The sequence below is a fragment of the Stegodyphus dumicola genome, chromosome 12, assembly GCF_044657685.1.
Source record: "Stegodyphus dumicola isolate Sdum_Otavi_A_Nest chromosome 12, ASM4465768v1".
In the NCBI taxonomy this organism is placed as follows: Eukaryota; Metazoa; Arthropoda; class Arachnida; order Araneae; family Eresidae; genus Stegodyphus; species Stegodyphus dumicola.
Window position 1 is genome coordinate 16,824,508 of NC_140779.1, and position 22,217 is coordinate 16,846,724.

The window sequence follows — 22,217 nt, forward strand, 5'->3', positions numbered from 1 at the left end:
GTGTCTATTCAGCTTGACGTATGACCGTATTAATCAGCTCCAGTTTTTCTTCGACCTATGAATAATATCTCCAGCTTTCTGATGATAGGTAGTGATGACATATTCCTAGAATCCTGATAGCCATCTGGGTATTTGGCTTTTAGGATTCTTAAAATTCAAGAGCCAAGTCAACAAAACATAATCTGTGCAGAGTAGTACTTTCCTGCCATTTGAGGTAATAGCGGAAACGTTCTGCAGCTTTAACCTTCGTGAGTAACTCTTTTCTGGTAACATAGTAATTCCTCTCTAATTTATATTGACACTTGCTAAAGTATGTTTTGACACTTTCTTCGTTGTTTATTTCTTGGGATGAAACAGCACCAAAACTCATGTTGCTCACATTCTTGTCGAGAACTAGCGGTTTGTCGTACGGAGGAAACAACAGGATTAATAGGCAGATGTCAAAGCCTCCTTCAGTTTTTAAAATGCATCCTCCACTTTTTTTTTTTTTTTTTTTTTTTTTTTTTGTTTTGTTTTTGTTGTTCATAACAATTTTTGCTTGCTGTCTGTCAGCCTGTGAAGAGGTTTGCGATGAGAAAAACGTTCTTCACAAATCTCCTGTAGTAGATGCAAAGCCCCAGGAAACTTCTCAGTTGATGCACATTTTCGGGGGTTTTCCAATCTTTAACAGCTGCCAACACTTTTTTGGATCTCTTCATGTCTGAACAATTTTCATTTGGCGGAACTTAATTAAGATTATTTTCCATCAGTTTCTGAAGCACCTTCTAATATCTATTTGTGTTGGGTTGGTTGGAAAATCATGTCATATTTTGCGAACAGATATCGTTAGTGCACTTTTTGGAGTAGAAGCACCGTGTGCACGCACCTCTCTGAAATACTATATAAAGTCATACTTCTAAGCCATTCAATAAACAGAAAATTGTTCGATTCGAATGAGTTGGATAGATTTTAATACGGAGTTAAAAATGGAGGAAAAAACTTGGTTTTCACTATATTTTGTTTTTTTATTTCCGCAAAGGCAAGAATGTGAAACAAGATTGTGGAAAGTTCCATAAACTTTATGGGGATGATGCTCTAACAACTCGTCAGTGCCAGCGCTGGGTTGCGAAATTCCGTTCTGGCAATTTTGACGTGAATGATGCGCCTCGGTCAGGAAGACCATTGGAGGCTGTCGATGACGAAATAAAGGCAATGGTTAAGTCTAATCCGTGGTACACAACATGAGAGATTGCAGAGGCACTACAGTTGCTCAGTCAACCGTTCATGACCATTTAAAGAAGCTTGGATTTGTAAGCAAGCTTGAAGTTTGGGTTCCTCATGAGCTAAAGGAGATCCATTTGGTGAAGTGTTTGAACATCTGCCCATTTCCTTCTTAAATGTGAAGAAAACGACCCTTTTCTGTTCTTCGCAAATAAAAACCTAACTGCATCTCGATCTTTCTCAGCTAACATCATATGTAAAAATGCCTTTTCGATATCTCCTAAGATTGCAACTCTATTAAGACTAAAGTATATCAGCAAGTAAATATATTTTGATTGAAATTAATAGCAGACCACAAACAATCATTTAGAGACAGACTACCTATTTCATGTGAGCTCGCATCAAAATACTATACGCATTTTTGTCGTAATGCTTTCTTCTCTATAAACTGCCTGATGCGGCATGTAAAAAACTGGCTTGTTTACTGGTTTTGTAGAATCTAATACTCTTTTTATTATCACTTGATTTAGGTACTTTTCTAAAGTTTCTCTGTATTTTAGGTATAATGCATTATCATGCTGCATTTTCCTCATCAGGATCTTTATTATTTTTTCTGCGACACCAAAATTGTCGCCTAAATGCTCCCAACTGTTCTTCCACGGTAGGCTAACAACATAACGCCCATTCTTGAAACTAACAGTTTTATTGAATATCTCTAATCTTCATCACACAAACTGGGATCATCTCTAATAACAATTGATTCCAAATCAAAAAACTTCAACTGTGCTTTGGCATTGTCATAAATTAACCCACAATGCATTAATTGTTTCTCGTAGTAAATCTTCAATGCTCCCGCTCACCAAATAAGCCAGAAGAAAGCAATCAGCAAGGTATACAATCATTAAAAAAAAAAAAAAGGTTTTCAAGGATATATATTAATTATGGATTATCCGTCCAGGAATTTTAAGAATTGGAAAATTTCTCGGTGGATGGAAGAAAACGATATAAGACCAGAAACAGAATCAATTTAGTTTAATTCAGAGTACTGAGAGATTGCTGTGCGAGGTTAGTCTTGAGTTATAACTCCTGATTGTGCTCCGTCGTACTGAGCTATACAAGTACTTTTGTGCAAAGTTTCAGAATTGTAAAGTGTTTCTTTTGAGAAAATAAATTTTATCAAGCTGTCATTGGTTCTGTATGCACTCAATCCATTAAAAAACCCATACACATGTAACAATACTTTGAAACAAATACTATAATTTAATTCTCTTGCATTATATCTACAATATCAATAAATCTAAATTTATTGTGATCTGTATATATATTGGTAAACAATGCTTGTTAGTATTTGGAATTAAGGGTGAATAGTCACCCTGTGGTCAGGAATCAGTAAGTAAAGCAATAGGTATTTTCGAATTTGTGCCTCGCCATCATCAGCATAAGAAAACTAAAAGTGATTTTTGTTTTCTTTTGATTAATTATGCCTGCATTACAAGAGTTTGGAAGTTCTATCAATGAAACATTGTTATGAAATTCATTCTGTGGCTTGATATAAATAAATATCATATCTAGACATAACAGAAATAGCATTAATATAAGCAGTATTATTTAAAATTAAACTTATTACAGTGATTGACTACTTTTCCATAGAAACCTGTTAAGAGTTCCAAGTAAAATACCAATTCCAGCTTATCATATACAATCGATATTTAATATGTTCTCAATATGCATATATGAGTTTTAACACCAAATTTGAGAAGTTTTGAATTAATACTTTTTTTTTCCCACAATATCTGTTCAAAGCTTCAAGTAAAGTATCCCTTTTGGTTTATCAATTTTACAGAAAATCTAATATATTGTTTCCATCAATATATATGTCTACTATATAAAATTGAAAAGTTTTGGATTATATTTTAAAATAGCTTTTTATGAAAAATTGTTACAGGCTTCAATTCAAGTAAAGTATTACATCTGGTTGTACAATTTTACCCCGAATCAACAGTTTATATGAATGCAGAAAGTTTAAATGTGGAAAATAGAAAGTTTGTGGATACAAAATCATTGTAAAATGTGTTCTGTGGACCTTAACTCGTGCTTATTCACCAAAAACATACTTCCTTTACCTATATATACAGTGACCCGTAAATGTTGTGACAAACTTCTGGGGGAGGTAGGACACATCATAAGGATTAAGAATTGCATAGGAACCAATGCACGGAAATGCCAGGGGTAAATAGTAGCAGAGGTAGAAGATGGGAAAGGAAACAATAGAGTGATAATTTGAAACATTAATTGGGCATAAATACAAATGGTGTATGACAGCTTGAATGTTTCAATAGATGCTCAAAGTTTGCACCATCAGACGCCAAGCATGCCTGACACTGACGGACCATTGATTGCCAGACATGTTCAAACACACAGGAGTTTCTTTGATTGTAGCAGCTGTGCAGGCTACTCTTGTCAAGAAATCCACTTCAGATACAACAGAATCATGATACACAATAATTTTGATGGCTCCCTACAAAAAGAAACCAAGGCTCGATAAACCCGGTGAGGGTGGTGACAAGGGAACTGGTCTACCATGCTCAATCGATGCAGGAATGATCTGTTCAAATGGCTACGAATATCCAGTCCAAGAGCAGGCACCCTATCATGTTGAGCCTCACATTTGGTTGAACATCATCAAGCAAGCCAGAAAGATCATATAATTTGCGGCATTCAAGGTTGAATGCCGGTGAAAGGTGTGGCCCGATTAAGCAGTCGCCGACCAAAAAAACCCACACATTAACTCTGAAGCATTGCTGTGCCGCACACCATGGGGGTTTCCTTGAGCTTACAAATGCTGATTGAATACACCATCTCTATTGAATGTGGCCTCATCCATGAACAACAGATAGGCTGGGAAATTAACACCATGTGCACTTTGTTGCAGAAACCACTGTGCAAAACACACATGTTCGGGATGGTCATCGGCGAGCAGTAACTGAACCCTTTAGAGACGATGGAAAGACTTGACGTTCAAGACACGCTGGATACTGGTACGAGATGTTCTTAATTGAGAGGCAATAGCACGTATGCCAGTCCTTGGATTTCTCTCCACTGTATCCAACACACTTTCTTCCCTAACAACCGAGTCAATCGTGTCCTGCCACTTCTTGATGACCCATAGTCGCACAAATTTTGATGCAGACGTGCAAACAAACTGTGATGCTGTTGATGTCTGTCGGAGAAGCGTTCTTCATAAATACATGAGTGGCTCGTTCATTACCTTCAGCTATTCCATACACTAAGTGCACGTCTGCAAGCTCTCCGTTCGTATAACTTTCCATGCTTTTCGTACGGTGCCTGGCCTACTGCTCGAATGAGGCAATCCTCAGTTTCCAATAGTGCTTTTCTATACAGCACCTCCTGGCAGCATACAATGACGTTTCTGGGCATGTGTTTCTATACAATTCTTAATCCTTATGATGCGCCCTACCTCAAACAGAAGTTTGTGACAACATTATGGGACACCCTGTATATATAGGCTGGTGGGACATAAAAAAATATGTAATATTTAATTGAAAAAGAAACATGCTAAGTAAAATTTATAACTAGGCTAAAAAGCATAAAATTTGAATAAAACTACCCATTTCTATAGTAACCAACCAGAGGCTTATCTTCCTTAAGAGAAAAAAAAAAAAAAAAAGGCATGACTATTCAAAAACCCCACATTAGTTTTTTTGTCTAATTTTAACATGTTATTATTATTGTAATTAAAAAAATAATAGTAGAATTTTTCCAATTAGTAGATTATAGATCCGGATTATAGATCATCAATTTAAATTTGGCAAGATGGCATTCAGAAATTATACAATTAACATATGAAACCATAATTTATGAAATAAAGAGCAATTATGATTTAAAGGGTATCAAAATTTACATAAAAAAAGCTTAATATTTATTTGTTTACTTTATTAAATATTTCTTTCAATTTAAGTTGCTTTGTTTTTTGTGCTAATACTTTCTCTTTAATTCTATAAACAGACATAATTTCTTGTTCAGTTACAAAGTTCCACTGTTCAAGTCCTGTAATTGCTGTGTCGCGAATACCAACTAACTTCTCAATCGAAAATTTTTTGTTTTTAATAACCTCTCTGTCACTTTCCTCACTATCAGAAGTGGTATTTTCTGGATCTGGAATTATACTACGGATTTCGCCATCCGTTAAATGACTGATGATTGGGGCACTGTCGTAGCAATGAAAAACTTCTGTTATATCATCTTCATTTATTACCGCTTCTCCAAATTTCTTTACAAAATCCAATAACTGGAAAATTTCACCTTTAGTTTGCGATGTCCGAAAACCTTCAAATTCGTGGCTATCATCTTCATCGTCCTCACCATGAAATATGGTAGCTGGCAATAAATTATGCCAAGCATTTTTTAACGTATCTCGAGACACATCCTCCCAACGCACATGCGTAAAGCATACAAAAAAAAAGTTTGTGGCTTTGAGGTCCGGATTATAAATCATTCTGGATAATGGATGTTAAATTACAAGTATTTTTCAAGTGTAGTTCATTTTAATGTTGTTTCTCCAAATTGACAATGCTAATTTCTTTGCTGTAAAATATGCTTCCATGTTCAACATCAACATGGTACATCATCATTTTTCACTTCTTGTTTCAGGAGGGAAAACTCTTTGCAATAGCCTTCGATTTTAAGTCTGTTGACCACTGCAAATATTGAAATGCAGCAAAATGTATACAAAACTTTATACATTTCTAAATATAATAGTAAAATATTTACCTGCATTTTTTTCCCCATCGTATAACACAATTCTATATTCCCTGCATGCTTTTTCTTGATAAACTCTGTAGTATAAAGTGTAATGTCATGCTTTATAGAAAATCAAAAAAGATGCATTTAAGAATTTTTATTACAGGATTTAAAAAAGTATCACAAAATGTTTGAACAGATATTAACATTTACAATATATACACTATTTACAATATTATTCAGTAAGTACACAATAAATCTGAGAATATTTGTTTACAAATAAAGAGAACATTTATCCATTTATTTTCCATTCACAGGCAAAACATGCATGTATGAAAAATAAAAGTACATACTCAGAATTTATTATCATGCTGTCAGCTTTAATCTTCCAGTCAAAATATTTTATTTGTAAGATACTTTTTTGCAGCTAAAGCAAATGCAGAAAAGTAACTTTGCTGACCGAAAGGTTAAATCTGAAACTAAGGCAAGACAGAACATTTAACAGAAACACCTTCTAATTTGTTTGAGCAAACGAACATTTTGATGAGAAAAAAACAAACTTCTATAAAAGTTAATTTAGTTCATCCAAGGCTTTGAAAGGACTTCACAAATGCCTGGCCGCCCAAAATATTTATCAGGTAAATCTGCTAACTTCTAGAGAAGATCCCAATGACAGAAGAGTTAGCACTGACAGAAACAATTTACGGCTTGCACTTGCAGCAAGTCTAACCAGTAAGAAAATTTATGACAAGATAAAATGTTTTTACTTGTTTTCTGAAGCTTTATCGTGCATAAAATCTAAAGACATTCTTGATGCTTTGACAATTATTTCCAAAGAAGATAAAATTCTTTTTCTTATTATTGGTACACAATCTGTACTGCTTATTGAAGCTTCAGGAGTAGTGACAGAAAATTTAATATGTAATATCTTTATTGGTACATCGGAATTAAAAATAATGGATAAGGAAGTGTTTCTTAAAGTAACAGACGACATAAATAGCTTTTTCAATAATAATTCATTTTTCCTAATTAACATTATTTTTTATTCTGGGAGAAGACAAAGGTGAGGTGGCAAGAGACAAGTTTTTAAAGACTATTTTCACTCAGATGCAAAATTCTTTTTTATCGCACATTATGATCTTTAACCAGTACTGATTATTCTTATAATTAAAACCACAATAAAATACAATTTCATAATCAAAGCAAAATATATATTACTTAATATATACTAAATAATATGTGTAACATATGTATAAAAGAGTGATTAAAAACAAAAACATGAATATTCAATACAGTTATTATAACTTTATCTTACAATTAACACACATTAACCGGGAAATTCAGAATTTTTAAAATGGAGACATGAAATACATAAAAAGTTACCCAGAATCTGTGGCAATAAATAATAAAAATCATTTTGCCTGCCAGTTACTAAGATTTTCATTCATATACAATATCACGCGGCATTTTAAAAATTCTTTATCTTAATTATTATTATAAATTAAAATTGTATTTTTATATTTTCTTCCTGATGCTAACAATGCTTTTTCTTGATAAACTCTGTAGTATAAAGTGTATTCAACAAACTCTGTAGTATAAAGTGTATTTCAAGATTTTTTTAACTAGAGTGTACTAATTATACAAAATGAACATTTTTATTAACATCTTATTGAAGCAGGACGACAAAAAATAACAAAACATGCCACTTAATTTATAAATATGTAAATGTTACTGATGTTATCATATTTACATAAAATAACATTAAAACTGATGCACATGAAATATGGAAGCCAAATTTTGCCACAATATTCAACTGCTGATAACAGCAGTTAAAGATTTAATATGATAGCCTAAACGAAAATAAATAAAAAGATAAATTTACTGCAGTCCATATTACATTAACAATAAACATGTTAAGAAGCATTATACCTTACTGACACAGGAATACCTAAAGGAAATTAGAAACGTTTGTGAAAAAACATTTTGTAAAATCAGCCCTTGAAAGAGCAAACGAACATTTTGATGAGAAAAAAACAAACTTCTATAAAAGTTAATTTAGTTCATCCAAGGCTTTGAAAGGACTTCACAAATGCCTGGCCGCCCAAAATATTTATCAGGTAAATCTGCTAACTTCTAGAGAAGATCCCAATGACAGAAGAGTTAGCACTGACAGAAACAATTTACGGCTTGCACTTGCAGCAAGTCTAACCAGTAAGAAAATTTATGACAAGATAAAATGTTTTTACTTGTTTTCTGAAGCTTTATCGTGCATAAAATCTAAAGACATTCTTGATGCTTTGACAATTATTTCCAAAGAAGATAAAATTCTTTTTCTTATTATTGGTACACAATCTGTACTGCTTATTGAAGCTTCAGGAGTAGTGACAGAAAATTTAATATGTAATATCTTTATTGGTACATCGGAATTAAAAATAATGGATAAGGAAGTGTTTCTTAAAGTAACAGACGACATAAATAGCTTTTTTGAAGTTTTAGATTTTGTATTGAATACTGAATTTGTTTTCCAGTGTTATAAACAGGTATTTCTCTAATGAAAACTGTCAATAACGATGATGGTAATAAACAGAAAACAGTGGAATTCATTATTAGAACTACTGTCAAATCTTATTTGTAAAACGGAATACATGCATTATTCATCATATATATAGGTTTTCTTCATTATTTGATATTCTATTTTCTCTGATGCATATAAATTCTTTAGAAATTCATTTAATATAATGCCACATCCAAGAACAATTTATAGAATATGTTCTGGATTTAATACTAGCCCCATTAAGGAGCAGTGCGATAAAAATTTCTTACTTTTCATTAAACAAAAAGAAAATGGCTTGAATTAAGATTTTATAGTTACATTAATGTTCGATGAAACACATAAAACCATGCACAAATTATAAGGGAGGAAATGTTGGTATGGCATATAACGCGGCATTTTAAAAATTCTTTATCTTAATTATTATTATAAATTAAAATTGTATTTTGATATTTTCTTCCTGACGCTAACGATGCTTTTTCTTGATAAACTCTGTAGTATAAAGTGTATTCAACAAACTCTGTAGTATAAAGTGTATTTCAAGATTTTTTTAACTAGAGTGTACTAATTATACAAAATGAACATTTTTATTAACATCTTATTGAAGCAGGACGACAAAAAATAACAAAACATGCCACTTAATTTATAAATATGTAAATGTTACTGATGATATCATATTTACATAAAATAACATTAAAACTGATGCACATGAAATATGGAAGCCAAATTTTGCCACAATATTCAACTGCTGATAACAGCAGTTAAAGTTTTAATATGATAGCCTAAACGAAAATAAATAAAAAGATAAATTTACTGCAGTCCATATTACATTAACAATAAACATGTTAAGAAGCATTATACCTTACTGACACAGGAATACCTAAAGGAAATTAGAAACGTTTGTGAAAAAACATTTTGTAAAATCAGCCCTTGAAAGAGCAAACGAACATTTTGATGAGAAAAAAACAAACTTCTATAAAAGTTAATTTAGTTCATCCAAGGCTTTGAAAGGACTTCACAAATGCCTGGCCACCCAAAATATTTATCAGGTAAATCTGCTAACTTCTAGAGAAGATCCCAATGACAGAAGAGTTAGCACTGACAGAAACAATTTACAGCTTGCACTTGCAGCAAGTCTAACCAGTAAGAAAATTTATGACAAGATAAAATGTTTTTACTTGTTTTCTGAAGCTTTATCGTGCATAAAATCTAAAGACATTCTTGATGCTTTGACAATTATTTGCAAAGAAGATAAATTCTTTTTCTTATTATTGGTACACAATCTGTACTGCTTATTGAAGCTTCAGGAGTAGTGACAGAAAATTTAATATGTAATATCTTTATTGGTACATCGGAATTAAAAATAATGGATAAGGAAGTGTTTCTTAAAGTAACAGACGACATAAATAGCTTTTTTGAAGTTTTAGATTTTGTATTGAATACTGAATTTGTTTTCCAGTGTTATAAACAGGTATTTCTCTAATGAAAACTGTCAATAACGATGATGGTAATAAACAGAAAACAGTGGAATTCATTATTAGAACTACTGTCAAATCTTATTTGTGAAACGGAATACATGCATTATTCATCATATATATAGATTTTCTTCATTATTTGATATTCTATTTTCTCTGATGCATATAAATTCTTTAGAAATTCATTTAATATAATGCCACATCCAAGAACAATTTATAGAATATGTTCTGGATTTAATACTAGCCCCATTAAGGAGCAGTGCGATAAAAATTTCTTACTTTTCATTAAACAAAAAGAAAATGGCTTGAATTAAGATTTTATAGTTACATTAATGTTCGATGAAACACATAAAACCATGCACAAATTATAAGGGAGGAAATGTTGTTGGTATGGCATATACGAGGGCCATCCAGGAAGTAGATTACGTTTCCGTCTGTGTCCGCTAGGGGCGGGGCTAGCGCGGCCATCTTGGGGTCAGAGCGTTGCGCAGCTCAGTCTGCATCTAGCCGTGCTAGTGAGAGGTTCGTGCTGTGGTCCGTTCAGATACTGTGACGGTTTGAAATGTCTGCGTTAATTGAAAATCTCGCGAGGTGCGCTCAGTAATAAGGTTTCTGACTGCAAAAAACTGTAAACCGATAGAAATCTATCGGCAGCTTCGTGAAGTGTATGGGGACAACATTATCACTGAAGGTGGAGTGCGTCAGTGGGTCATAAGATTTCAAAATGGCCGAACCAATGTTCACGACGAAGATCGAAGTGGGAGACCCAGCATAGTGACCGCCGAACTTCTCGAAAAAGTCGATGCTAAAGTCCGTGAAAATCGAAATTTCACAATAACGGAACTTTCTTTGAGTTTTCCACAAATTTCGCGAAGTTTGTTGCACGAAATCATCAGCGAAAAGCTTGGTTACCACAAGTTTTGTGCAAGATGGAAGGCAAGAAGAGGTAACGAAGTGGTTGAAGGCGCAGGCGGCCGAATTTTTCGACGAAGGAATTTCCAAGCTCGTACATCGCTACGATAAATGCCTTAATTTGTATGGTGACTATGTAGAAAAGTAGTATTTGAGTGTGGCTTTCATCTGTATATAATAAAATTTGTTTCCTATACTTTGTTTATTTTTTTATTCCAAAACGTAATCTACTTTCTGGATAGCCCTCGTAACTCTGATACTGTAGCAAATACAGCATATGTATTTATAATAAGAAATTGCACATATACTGCCTTTTAACTGTCGTGCCCGAGTTCGAAAATGTCATGCACGAATATTACTCGGGGTAAATTTTTTTTTTTTTTTTTTAGTGCATCGTATTGTTATACCCGAATATATATCGGGAGACATTTATTTCGGCTTCATCTCTTTGCTAAACCCGACTGTATCTCGGGAAAAGTTAATGTGCGCTCAATTCACTAGATGGCAGCATTTTACTGAAGATTTCAAAGGTTAGAGGTTAGAAGTTCTTTGGTTCAAAGTGCACAGGATCTTTTTCTTGTAAAATGGCGTCCAGTTCTTTGAAACATTATATGAATGATTTAGATTTTTCAACCGAAGATGAAGATTTTTAAGGCATCGATACTAGTGACGCAGGTGAAACTGAGGAGAGTGACATTGAAAGTAGCAGTGAATCAACGGATAGTGGTGATGATGATATAGGAAATGCGAGAGACTGGTGTGAAATAACTGCTTCTGGCCGATCAGGGCCCCGCGGTTCTCTTTTACAGGTACTCCAGGTGTAACTTTTCCTGTAAACATAAACTACACTCCTTTAGATATTTTAGAAATGTTTCTGGATTCAAATCTAATGGATATAATTGTCAAAGAAACGAACAACTATGCAGAACAAGAAAGAAAAGCAAATCGAGCAAAGATATCAAGGTGCTCCCGCAGTAAAAAATGGATCCTTACAAATGACAGAGAAATGAAGCTATTCTTTGAGCTAATAATTCTTCAAGGTATTGTCCGAAAACCAAATCAGGCTATGTACTGGTCTTATCAAAGGATTTTGCATACTCCAGTTTACTCAAAAGTAATGCCTGTAAATCGTTTTATTTTGCTTTTTCAATATTTACATTTTTACAATAATGAAGCTGAAAAAAAAGATGATTTTCCAAATCCAAAACTTTGGAAGCTGTATAATGTAATAGAAAATTTACGGGAAAAATTTTGTAATTTTTACATACCGGAAAGTGATGTATCGGTTGATGAAAGCTTGATGCCTTATAAAGGAAGGTTATCTTGGAAACAATTTATTCCTATTAAACGTGCACGATTTGGAATCAAATTTCTTATGCTTTGTGAGGCAGAAACAGGGTATATTTGTGACTTCATTATCTATACAGGAAATAGTACTGTCTTCAATCAATTGTATACAAATTATGGACTTTTTACAAAAGTTGTCATGCACCTATTACATCGCTTTCTTGGAAATGATTATTGTGTGACTATAGATAACTATTACATGTCACCCGAGCTTGCAGATTTACTTATAGCCCAAAAAAAAAAAACAGATATTTATCGCACAGTAAGAATAAACAGACAAGATTTACCTACAGAATTCGCTAAAAGAAAATTACAAAAAGGTCAAATCATAGCTTTTCGAAGAGGTAAGATAGATTTTGGCTATAAGGTGGAAAGGTAAGAAGGATATGTGTTTGATGAGCAGTATTCATGATACTTCCATGGTCAGCCTCAAAAATAAAAAAATGAAGATATACTCAAGCCGAAGATTCTTTCTGACTACAATCTAACTATGGGTGGTGAAGATCGCTATGATCAGGAAATATCCTTTCATCCAACAATCTGAAAACGCCATAAAAAATATTATAAAAAGATATTTTTACAAGGTACTCTGAAACTCATATTTGCTCTATAAAAATGTAGTTGGGAAACGTATTACATTTTTAGAATTTCGAATCCAAGTTGTAGAAGAGCTTTTACATAAATATGATGATGCAGCTTCTGAACAAAAGAATGTTGGCAGACCACCTACAATAAATAACCCTGCACGTCTTACTGAACATTTTATATCCCATATTCCTCCTACTCCTGCAAAACGTAAGTCTAAAGCGTGTTGTTTGAAAAAGGATACAAATGGGAAAAAGATAAGGAAGGAAACACGATTCTGGTGTAGAGATTGTGGAGTTGGTTTGTGCTTGGAAAAGTGTTTTCAGTTGTACCACACAAGACTGAATTGCTGAACTACTAATAGGTATTTACTTTTATTTATTTTTTTCATTTATTTATTTATTAGAAAATAATTTTTTGTTTTCCATTTTTAGAAAATAATGCTCCACTAGAAGCGAACTTTACAACTACCATGTTCAGTGGCAGCTGCCTAAGCAAATATGCAGTGGCTACAAAACTTTAAAAATTTTACCCATGTACTTCAAAATATCAATTTTTAACTACTAAGTATATTTTATTTTGTAAACATTTGATTTTTGCAATTAAAAAATTTGACAATCCGTGTACCCAAATCATCAAAATAACTTGACAGTTAAAGGGTTAAAAGAATCCAAGCTGAGAAACTTTTTTTCAGTTTTAAAGAAAACAATAATTTGTTTACATTGGTTAGGGTTTAAAGTTGTGTAAACAGTGATGATAATGCTTTAAGCAGAAAGGCAGTATCTTTTTTCCTTCCCCACCAAAATTAAGTATTGTTTACCAACACCATGCAATAAAGGTGATACTTTTGTTTTTTGTTGATTCTGTTCATATATTTAAAGTATAAGAAATTACCGGTTGAATAAAAAAAAAATGGGAACAAGCATTTTATTAGCCTGATTTTCAGGAACTACCATAATCCACTGTCTCATTTAAAAAACTAAAACAGCTTTGAAATCCCTTAAAGAAATACGCATATGGATTATCTTTCGAATCACTCAACCCATCAAACTTGGAGAGACACAAAATGTCAAAATTGTTGATAACAGTATTTTTAACAATTATGCTATTACTGCTTTCTACTACTTGGAAGGAGAACCATGTTTCAAACTATGCCAGTACTGCAGGTTTCATAAAACTGGCAGAATACTTTCAATGTTAAAACACCTTTGAGAGGTCAGAGGTTAATGACCCACTGCAAATATGCCAATAATAATTCTAATAATCCTTTGAATGAATAGTTTTTAGAACAATTTCTCTTACAGTAAATGTTTGGAAAGCTAATGGTTCCACAACAGAGGAACCTTTACTAAAGAAATAAATGCATTTAACTGTTTCTTACATTACACACGGATTATTAGAATTATCTAAATATTGTTTTCATGAGTTAGGGTTTAAATATTTTCTTACAGGAAAGATACAAACTGATTCATTAAAAGAACGGTTTAGTAAATATTGGGATGCTTGCTAGACAATTTTTTTAAAGTAAACCAAAATTAGGAATGTAGAATTTTCAGCCCAAAGAAATTATGAAAAAATGATGCATTTTAGAACAGATTAAATTTCTCTTTACATGACAGAAGGTTAGTCGGCCCACTTTCAAATTTTGCTTACATTTGTTGTCCCGGAAGAAAAGAAAGAAAATTCAAGATAAATTAATATTTAACGTTTAGTTTGAGTGATGCATTGCATAAAATGACTATAAATATATTTCTACAATTTAAACAATAATAAAATACAACAACTTACAATAAAAAAAAAAAAAAAATCAACCGAAAATTTTTAGATAAAAATTTAGCAAAATAATTTGTCTTCCACTTCATGTCAAGTCCGTTACCTTGAGATTATTTTACCCCCAATTAGTTTGTAAATCTGCCTAAAGGGAGGCAGTACATATTTAAAGTAGTCAAGTGTAGCTTGACTAGATTATCTATGTCACTGAATCTCTACTGTCCCTTTTAGATAGATTTACAAACTAATTTCGGGTAAAATAATCTCCAGGTAACGGACTTGACATGAAATGGAAGAGAAATTATTTTTCTATTGATTTTTTAAAGAAAACTTCTGTAATTAATTTTTATCATGAATATAACACACTAATAGTTCATATTAAAAATAATTACACTTCTTTATTTAAAAAATAAATTAGGTTACAAAACAAAGAGTTTGAATAACATGAAACTTGAAAGGGACACACATTTTTGCCTACAATCACACATTTTAAGATTTAAAAAGATTGTAGAAATATATTTATAGCTATATTTATGCAATGCATTGATCAAATTAAACATAATTCATCTTGAATTTTCTTTTCCTTTTAGGACAGCATATGTAAGCAAAATTTGAAAATGGGCCAGTAAGATTCTTAGTTACGAATATTTTTATTTGTATTTATATATATTATATATTTCATTTATATTGTAATTAAAACTGGAAGAAATTAATCAAAAGTCAAATTAAAGAAATTCACTTATATCTTAGACATGAAGCTAAAATCAATACTTTTGATCAGCATAGCACATATTTTTAAGAAATTGGAAATGCAATTAATGAAAAACTTAGAAAATAATTTAATGATCTTATTCATACATCAAGTATTTTTAAAGAAAGAAAACATTAAAGCATAGTTTAAACTTTTAAAATTTTCTTCATATGAGCAAACTATTTCAATTTACAACATATATAAAATGTTGCTATATTTAAAAAGTAAATTCTAATTTCTAGAATAAGAGAGAATTTTGTTTAGAAAATAATGATGAGGCAGTTATTAATAATTACTTTCTCTTACATGTGTAAACAATTTCATTAACAAAAATAAAACAGCAGCAAAAAATAATATAAACATTTAAGATTTAGTAAAAGAGTAATTTTTCAGATATAAACATCATTCAAGGAAAATATTACATTTTAGAACTTTTTACATATGAATTTACATATACCAGAGGATTACAAATAAACTTCTCACATCAAAGAAAATATGACGTATAAAAACACTGCATCCAAGATGTATATTATCAATGGAAATGTTCATGGAAATATTACTAAAACTGAACTTTGGTGCTAGCCCCTTACTAATAATTTTTAGCACTGTCATTTTTCTTTTCTATAAATTGTTCTTTGATTTTTTTCATTCTTTTTTTCTGTGGTCTTTCAGAAAATTTTAAATCAGCAATATTAAACAATATTTCTAAAAATAAACTGAGTTTTCAAAATATGAGAAGAATAGCAATATTTTTCAAAGTAAATTTTACTGCATCATTGCATTTTGCATATTTAGAAAAATAGAATATTGGCAAATGGCTATTATCAAACATTTTCTTTTCAGTTGAAACTTTGGTTGACCTCTATAAATGAGCTGCAAAATCTTTACAGATTTTAATTCAAATTCTAAAAAATATGATTTAACACATGGAACAAAAAAGTGCAAAATATTTTCACATTACATAAAAAAGTGCATAACACAATAACAACACTTTTATACCATACAATAACACATACATATAAGCTCTAAAGACAACATAATAGAACACTTCATTCAAGCTGAATGAAAGTATTTAAAATCATGCTAAAAATCTTAGCTCAAATAAGGCTTGTGTTTTGCTCACTTCTGAAGATCAAAATAATTATCTTCCATCCATAATCCACTGTCCGTGTAACTGAAGCATGTACAAAAGCAAAATGTATTTTTAAATACTGAAAAACATATACTTAACATAAATGCAAAATAACATCATATTAAATTAGTCATGGGTTTACATTCCATCTTGTGCTTTTGGTGCCAGTATGTTCTCTGGGGGAAAAATACAATAAATGCATATTATTTACAATAAAAATACAATACAAATATTAAAAACACAATGTGCATACTTTTACAAAAAATATAAAACAGTACTGCACACTTGGCAACTTAAAATTTGTCTGAGACTACCTTTGGTATTTTTCATTTTCAACACAGCTTTACATAGCAAATAACTTAGTTGTGTTTAAAATAGACTCTAAAAGTATCACTTTATAACATACTGTATTTACAGTTTCATTCTTTTTTACCAATTTTACCGTCCGAAAGCTGAGGGGGAAAATTATGCAAATAATTTAATTTCCGAAGAAGACTGTTACAGTAAGAACATAAATTAAAAGTATTCATGGATAAACTGCCACTACTAATCTACATTCCAATAAGAATACATATTAACATTATAATACCTAAAAAAGTATCTTCATTTCTATTTCCTGTATCCTGGCTCTAGTTCACTCTTATTGTTATCCTTTGCTACTTCAAGGAGCCAAATTATTTAATGGTGCTGGAACTATTGTGTGTATCATGTATACAGCTTGTAAATCATCACCACCATCACTGTTCAGTCTGCCTTACAACATATAATGATCTTCAGAACAATCAAGTGCATTAGATACCTTCCTTTCCATGAAGATCTTTACTATTACTGCTTCATCAATTAGAGACCAACCAAAATACATGAGAAAAACAATTAATAGAATGAAAGCAAGCACTACACGTATGAATTATTTTTTTTAATCTTGGGAGCTTGCTTTCTGAACACCTTGAAGAAGTTGAAAATTACGTTAATATTTAAAAAAAAAAAAAATTAGACCTTCACTAAAGGGAAAAATTACATGAGGGAGAAAAATATGCAAGTACATACAGTATTTGCAAAAAACAATTAAATGATCAAAATGAATTTAAACCTAATTTTTATTATCATTCCATTTAGTGAAAAACTAAAAGCACAAAACTGATCATGATTCTGCAAAAATCTTATAGTTATAAGTACTAAGTAGGCAAGTATCCAATATCCAGAAAATTCTCAAATCTAGATTCGCATAAATCTCGGATTTTGTACTGTATACATTTCACCTTTCATAGTTGCAGTGGTAAAAATGTGTAATTCAGTGCACTTATTTAAAACGATGTCCATTTATACCATGATTCTACCACCTTTGTACTGATGACTTACACAAATGCTTTCAAACTCATCGGATATAATACATCTGGAATCACTAAGCTAAGCACAGGACTAAGCTCTTGTCTGCTACTCATATGACAATAATCTTTGCACCACAGAAATCAGGCACATTTCTCAGCCCAAAATTATTGGAGCACTAGTCTTGGATTCCCTTACATACAGCTTTCCTTTATGCAGATGTTACTCATGGTATATCTGGATAATCAAATTTCAGCAACTGCAGTGAATTTCCTTGAAATCTGATCTCAGTTGTCTTACTTCTTTTAGCAAACCATTGCCAAATAATTATTCCAAGATTGAGATTTGCTGTATATTTTCAACTTTGACTGACTGTCCGTATGCATCACTAGTGTTTTTAAACAGTTTCCAGATTCTTCACAAGATGCTCTTGGCTATTTTTAGTTTTTTATAGACCTGTGTCAATGTCTATCCTGCTTCCACAGTCCCAACTGCATTATTTCCCTATGTTTGTCAAGTGCCTTCTCAACAACATGCTCTACCTTTTCACATAAGATTTAACATAACTACTCATAATTTTGAAGCAGTTTCCTGCACTCTTTTTCATATGTGCAGAAAGAACAGGCATGAATTTTGCATACTTCTCTGTAATAAAGGTGGACATCATTGCACTAGGTGATAACATCATTGCACTAGGTGATAACGTTTCCCTTGTGCAAACAACTTTCATCGGTCTTAATAAAATTAACATAAAACATCCTTTTAAAGCTGTTTTTATTTTCTCTGCCAGTTCATTTCTGCATTTTTACTAACGATGGTTCCACTTAAAGCACTATTTTCAGCAACTTAATTCCCTTTTAAACAGTTTTTTTTTAACTGAAATTCATAATAAACTGGATTTTAAAACAATATTTCACCATGTAAACGTAATACATGACTTAAGCAGTTATACAGATCTATAGTGTCTTAAACACAAATATTCGATAAGACATGTTAAAAGAATAATTTTTAAGTTAAAAATGAGAAATCATGGCTAAAAAGAAAATCTTAACTGGAATGTAAAACGTCTTTGGTTCAAATTCAAAAATTAAATGTTACAGCAAACAGTATGTATTTGTAAGATACAACATATAAAAGCAAATTACGAATTTTAATTTTGCTATAACCCTTTAATTCCTCATTTTAATTTGAGAATTTCCAGTCTATATTCTAAAAATAGTAATAGCATTTTTTTTTTTGACTGTGCCATTTCTAGATAAATCCTATCATATGATATTTACATAGCAATGATGACATAGCTGATTCGAAACCTAAACTGAAACTTTTTCTCTTCAAAAGCCGCCATAATGGATAACTATGCATTTGCTTTCTGCACCCCAGCCACAAAGCTATAAAAAATCTATACATTATGAAACAGGTATGAATTAGAGTGCCAATTTGCTTGTGGCAAGAAATGTGAATTGAAATCATAAATGAATATTTATTCTGCCTTGCCTGCCAAATTTGCTCTTTATATGGATCAATATTTACACTATCAGTGTTTCTACAACATTATTACATCTAGTGTGACAGGTGAGGTAAGTGCAGGCATGGCAACAGAAAAATTAATCTCGAATTTTTAAATGTGATAATGATTTGCTATGAATACTAATTTTATGTTATTCTGCATCCATTCGAAACATCACTCTTGTTCTATTCAATATCCAAAAGTGAAAAATAGTCTTATCATCATGTCAAAAATTAATCCAGAATAGTGTTTAAAGTGAAGAAGGACTGCTTTCAAGGAACGTTTCAAATCTTTACAACTACGCTCTGCAGCAATTCAAAGGTTATTTATTCTTCGACTAAAGAATGTGCTTCAACTGTGTGCCATAAATTTATTTTCACTTTCTCTCTTCATCATTAATGTTATATTTGTCAACTTAAAAGCTCAAAATATTCATCTCCAACAGATGTTACAGGGTTCATAGCCACATTTTAGTTAAAAAAATAAGCACTTTTCAAGCACATTTTAAGGAAAAAATAAGCACCTGTCTAATTACATTATACACAACTGCATAACCTTAAAAGAAAAATTAGACTTGCAATTTAAAATATGAGCAATGCAATATTTATTAAGAGAATGAGCACCTCAACCATGGAAAACAATTAACTTTTTTTAAAATTTTAAATGACAGTTCAATTTACAGAATTAGTTTACAATGAGAGAAAAAAAAACTATGCAGAACTAAACTATATTACAAAATTTACTGGTGATATTTCAGCTGAAAATATAGAAAATAAATAATAATAAGCCATATTAATTGTATTCGTTTGGCACCTAATAATAAATACAATTTATTTTTCCACTCATATTAATATTTAAATAATTCAACTCAAATCAAAATTCTGAACCATTTTCTAAATTTTCATTCCATGACAGTTTTCCCTTAACATATATCCCAAACAAAGTAATTTAAGTAAAAAAGTGGCACATTTCTGAAATCAGAAGACGGGAAATTGCTTAATGCAGTCATCCTTTAACAGTAAAAGCTTAACTAACCCACATACTCGGAAATTTCCGGATAGTGATTGGAAAAAGAGGAGTGGGGGAGATTGTAGCCGTTCTTTAGATTTAAATTTAGGCTAAATAAATGATTTTGACATTTTGATATGTGCATCATATAAAAACAAACGGAACTAAGAAATATTCTGCTTAGAAAGCACAGTAAAACTCTTTTAACCCCTTCGTGCCGACTGTCACGTATACGTGCCAGCAACGAACGCACTTACCTATCGGCTGACACGCAGGCGTGCCAGAGGATTGTTCCGTTCTCTACCAACTGTCACGTATTTGTGCCAGTACTTTGGAACGTTTTTCAAACTATAATTTCCGCCACAAGATGGCACTGTATGTCCATATGGTTTCAGATACATGTAAATTAGACCTTCTACTCGAAATGAGAGAAGCATGACTCACATACGCGTGTTTTTGATTATATAAACAAACGGGGAAATAAATGTTTCTGAATGGCGTGATTTATGATGTCTCTTTAAATCGCACTTTATTCGCACGTGGTAGTTGTTTACTGTAAGTAGAGAAGTTTTATTTGCTCTAAAGCGTTGGGTATTTCAGTTTGCAGTTCAGTTTTTAGAAAATAATTAGATCTTGTTAGACGTGAATTCTTTGTTTTTAGCGTTGCAATGTCGAAGCGTCGAAAATGTTTAACAAAGCATGAAATAGCAGAAATGATGCAAAATATTTCAGAGATTGATTCTGAAATTCTGATATTCTGATATTGATTCTGAAAGATTAACTGAAAGACATTTTCCAAAACTCTGTTCAGAAGAGACTGATAAGAAAATGAGACGACGATGCTTCGTTTGTTCACATTCCCGGAAAAATCCTCCAAAACGGCGAATGAGTTATTACGAGTGCAAGAAATGTAACTTAGGACTGTGTGTAGATCCCTGTTTTCAAATTTTTCATACGAAAAGAGAATTTTAAGGAATATATTTAGTTTTCAGATGTATAACGTTAAAATTCATAAAATGGTGAATAATTAAATAAAATTAATTAAAATAAAATGTAAGTAAATGAGTAATTAAAATAAAATGTGTAAAATATGCACTTAAACAAGAAATAAGGTAATTAAAGTATATATATAAAAATATTTATAAAGCATAAGCATTAAATACTCTATAGAGCATTATTAAACAATGCATTGATACTTCGGCATTGATACAATGCATTGATTTTATTTTCAAATATAAGGACTTATAAGCACTTGTAAGGACCGCTACGAAACCTGTGTTATCCGAAACAGAACTTCATAATTATTTTCTTTCAGTTATTATGTATTAAATTACAGTCAGTTCAGTGAATCAAATAGTGCTAGGGATTTGAAAATTTTTCATTAAGTGTTTCATGAATAAAGTAAGCTTTTAATAAGCGCAGCTAGAATTATATTACAATCATACAGAAATTTCTAATCATTATTATTATTTTGAAGTATTAAATATGTAATGTTTTCTTAATTTATTGGATTTTATGAAAATAACTAAAAGTTTACGGTATAAAAAATTTAATTTTTCATAATTCTGTTTAATAACATTAAGTAACAAATTTAAAGATTTGCAATTATTTTATTTAGAGAAGGTTATGAAAAATTACTCTTTTAATACAAAAAATTAATTATTACTCTTTTAATATGAAAAATTACTCTTGAATTATTGTTTAAAAAAATCCTTAAATTAGTTTTAAGAATTTAATAATTAATTTAAGAATCAGCTAACATAAAGAGAAGAAAAAACTTTGTAATATTAGCATGAAAAAATGGGAAGAATATCATGTTTTGAGTAAAATATAAAAAATATTTGATATTGTGATATTATTATAATGAATATAGAAATGTGAAAATTTTTAGA

General features: G+C 31.3%; 1 protein-coding gene across 2 annotated transcripts in view; it reads right to left on the reverse strand.

Annotated features, from left to right (window-relative positions):
• Nucleotides 1–6,103: 6,103 nt before the first annotated feature.
• LOC118200849 (uncharacterized) overlaps nucleotides 6,104–22,217 on the reverse strand; it is a 163,379-nt gene continuing 147,265 nt past the window's right edge. For both annotated transcript variants that reach the window (XM_085827499.1, XM_035372827.2), the window contains one exon: nucleotides 6,104–16,660. In XM_085827499.1, the coding sequence (XP_085683625.1) occupies nucleotides 16,601–16,660 (60 nt within the window). In that variant the 3' untranslated portion in view covers nucleotides 6,104–16,600. The remainder of the gene's footprint in view (nucleotides 16,661–22,217) is intronic.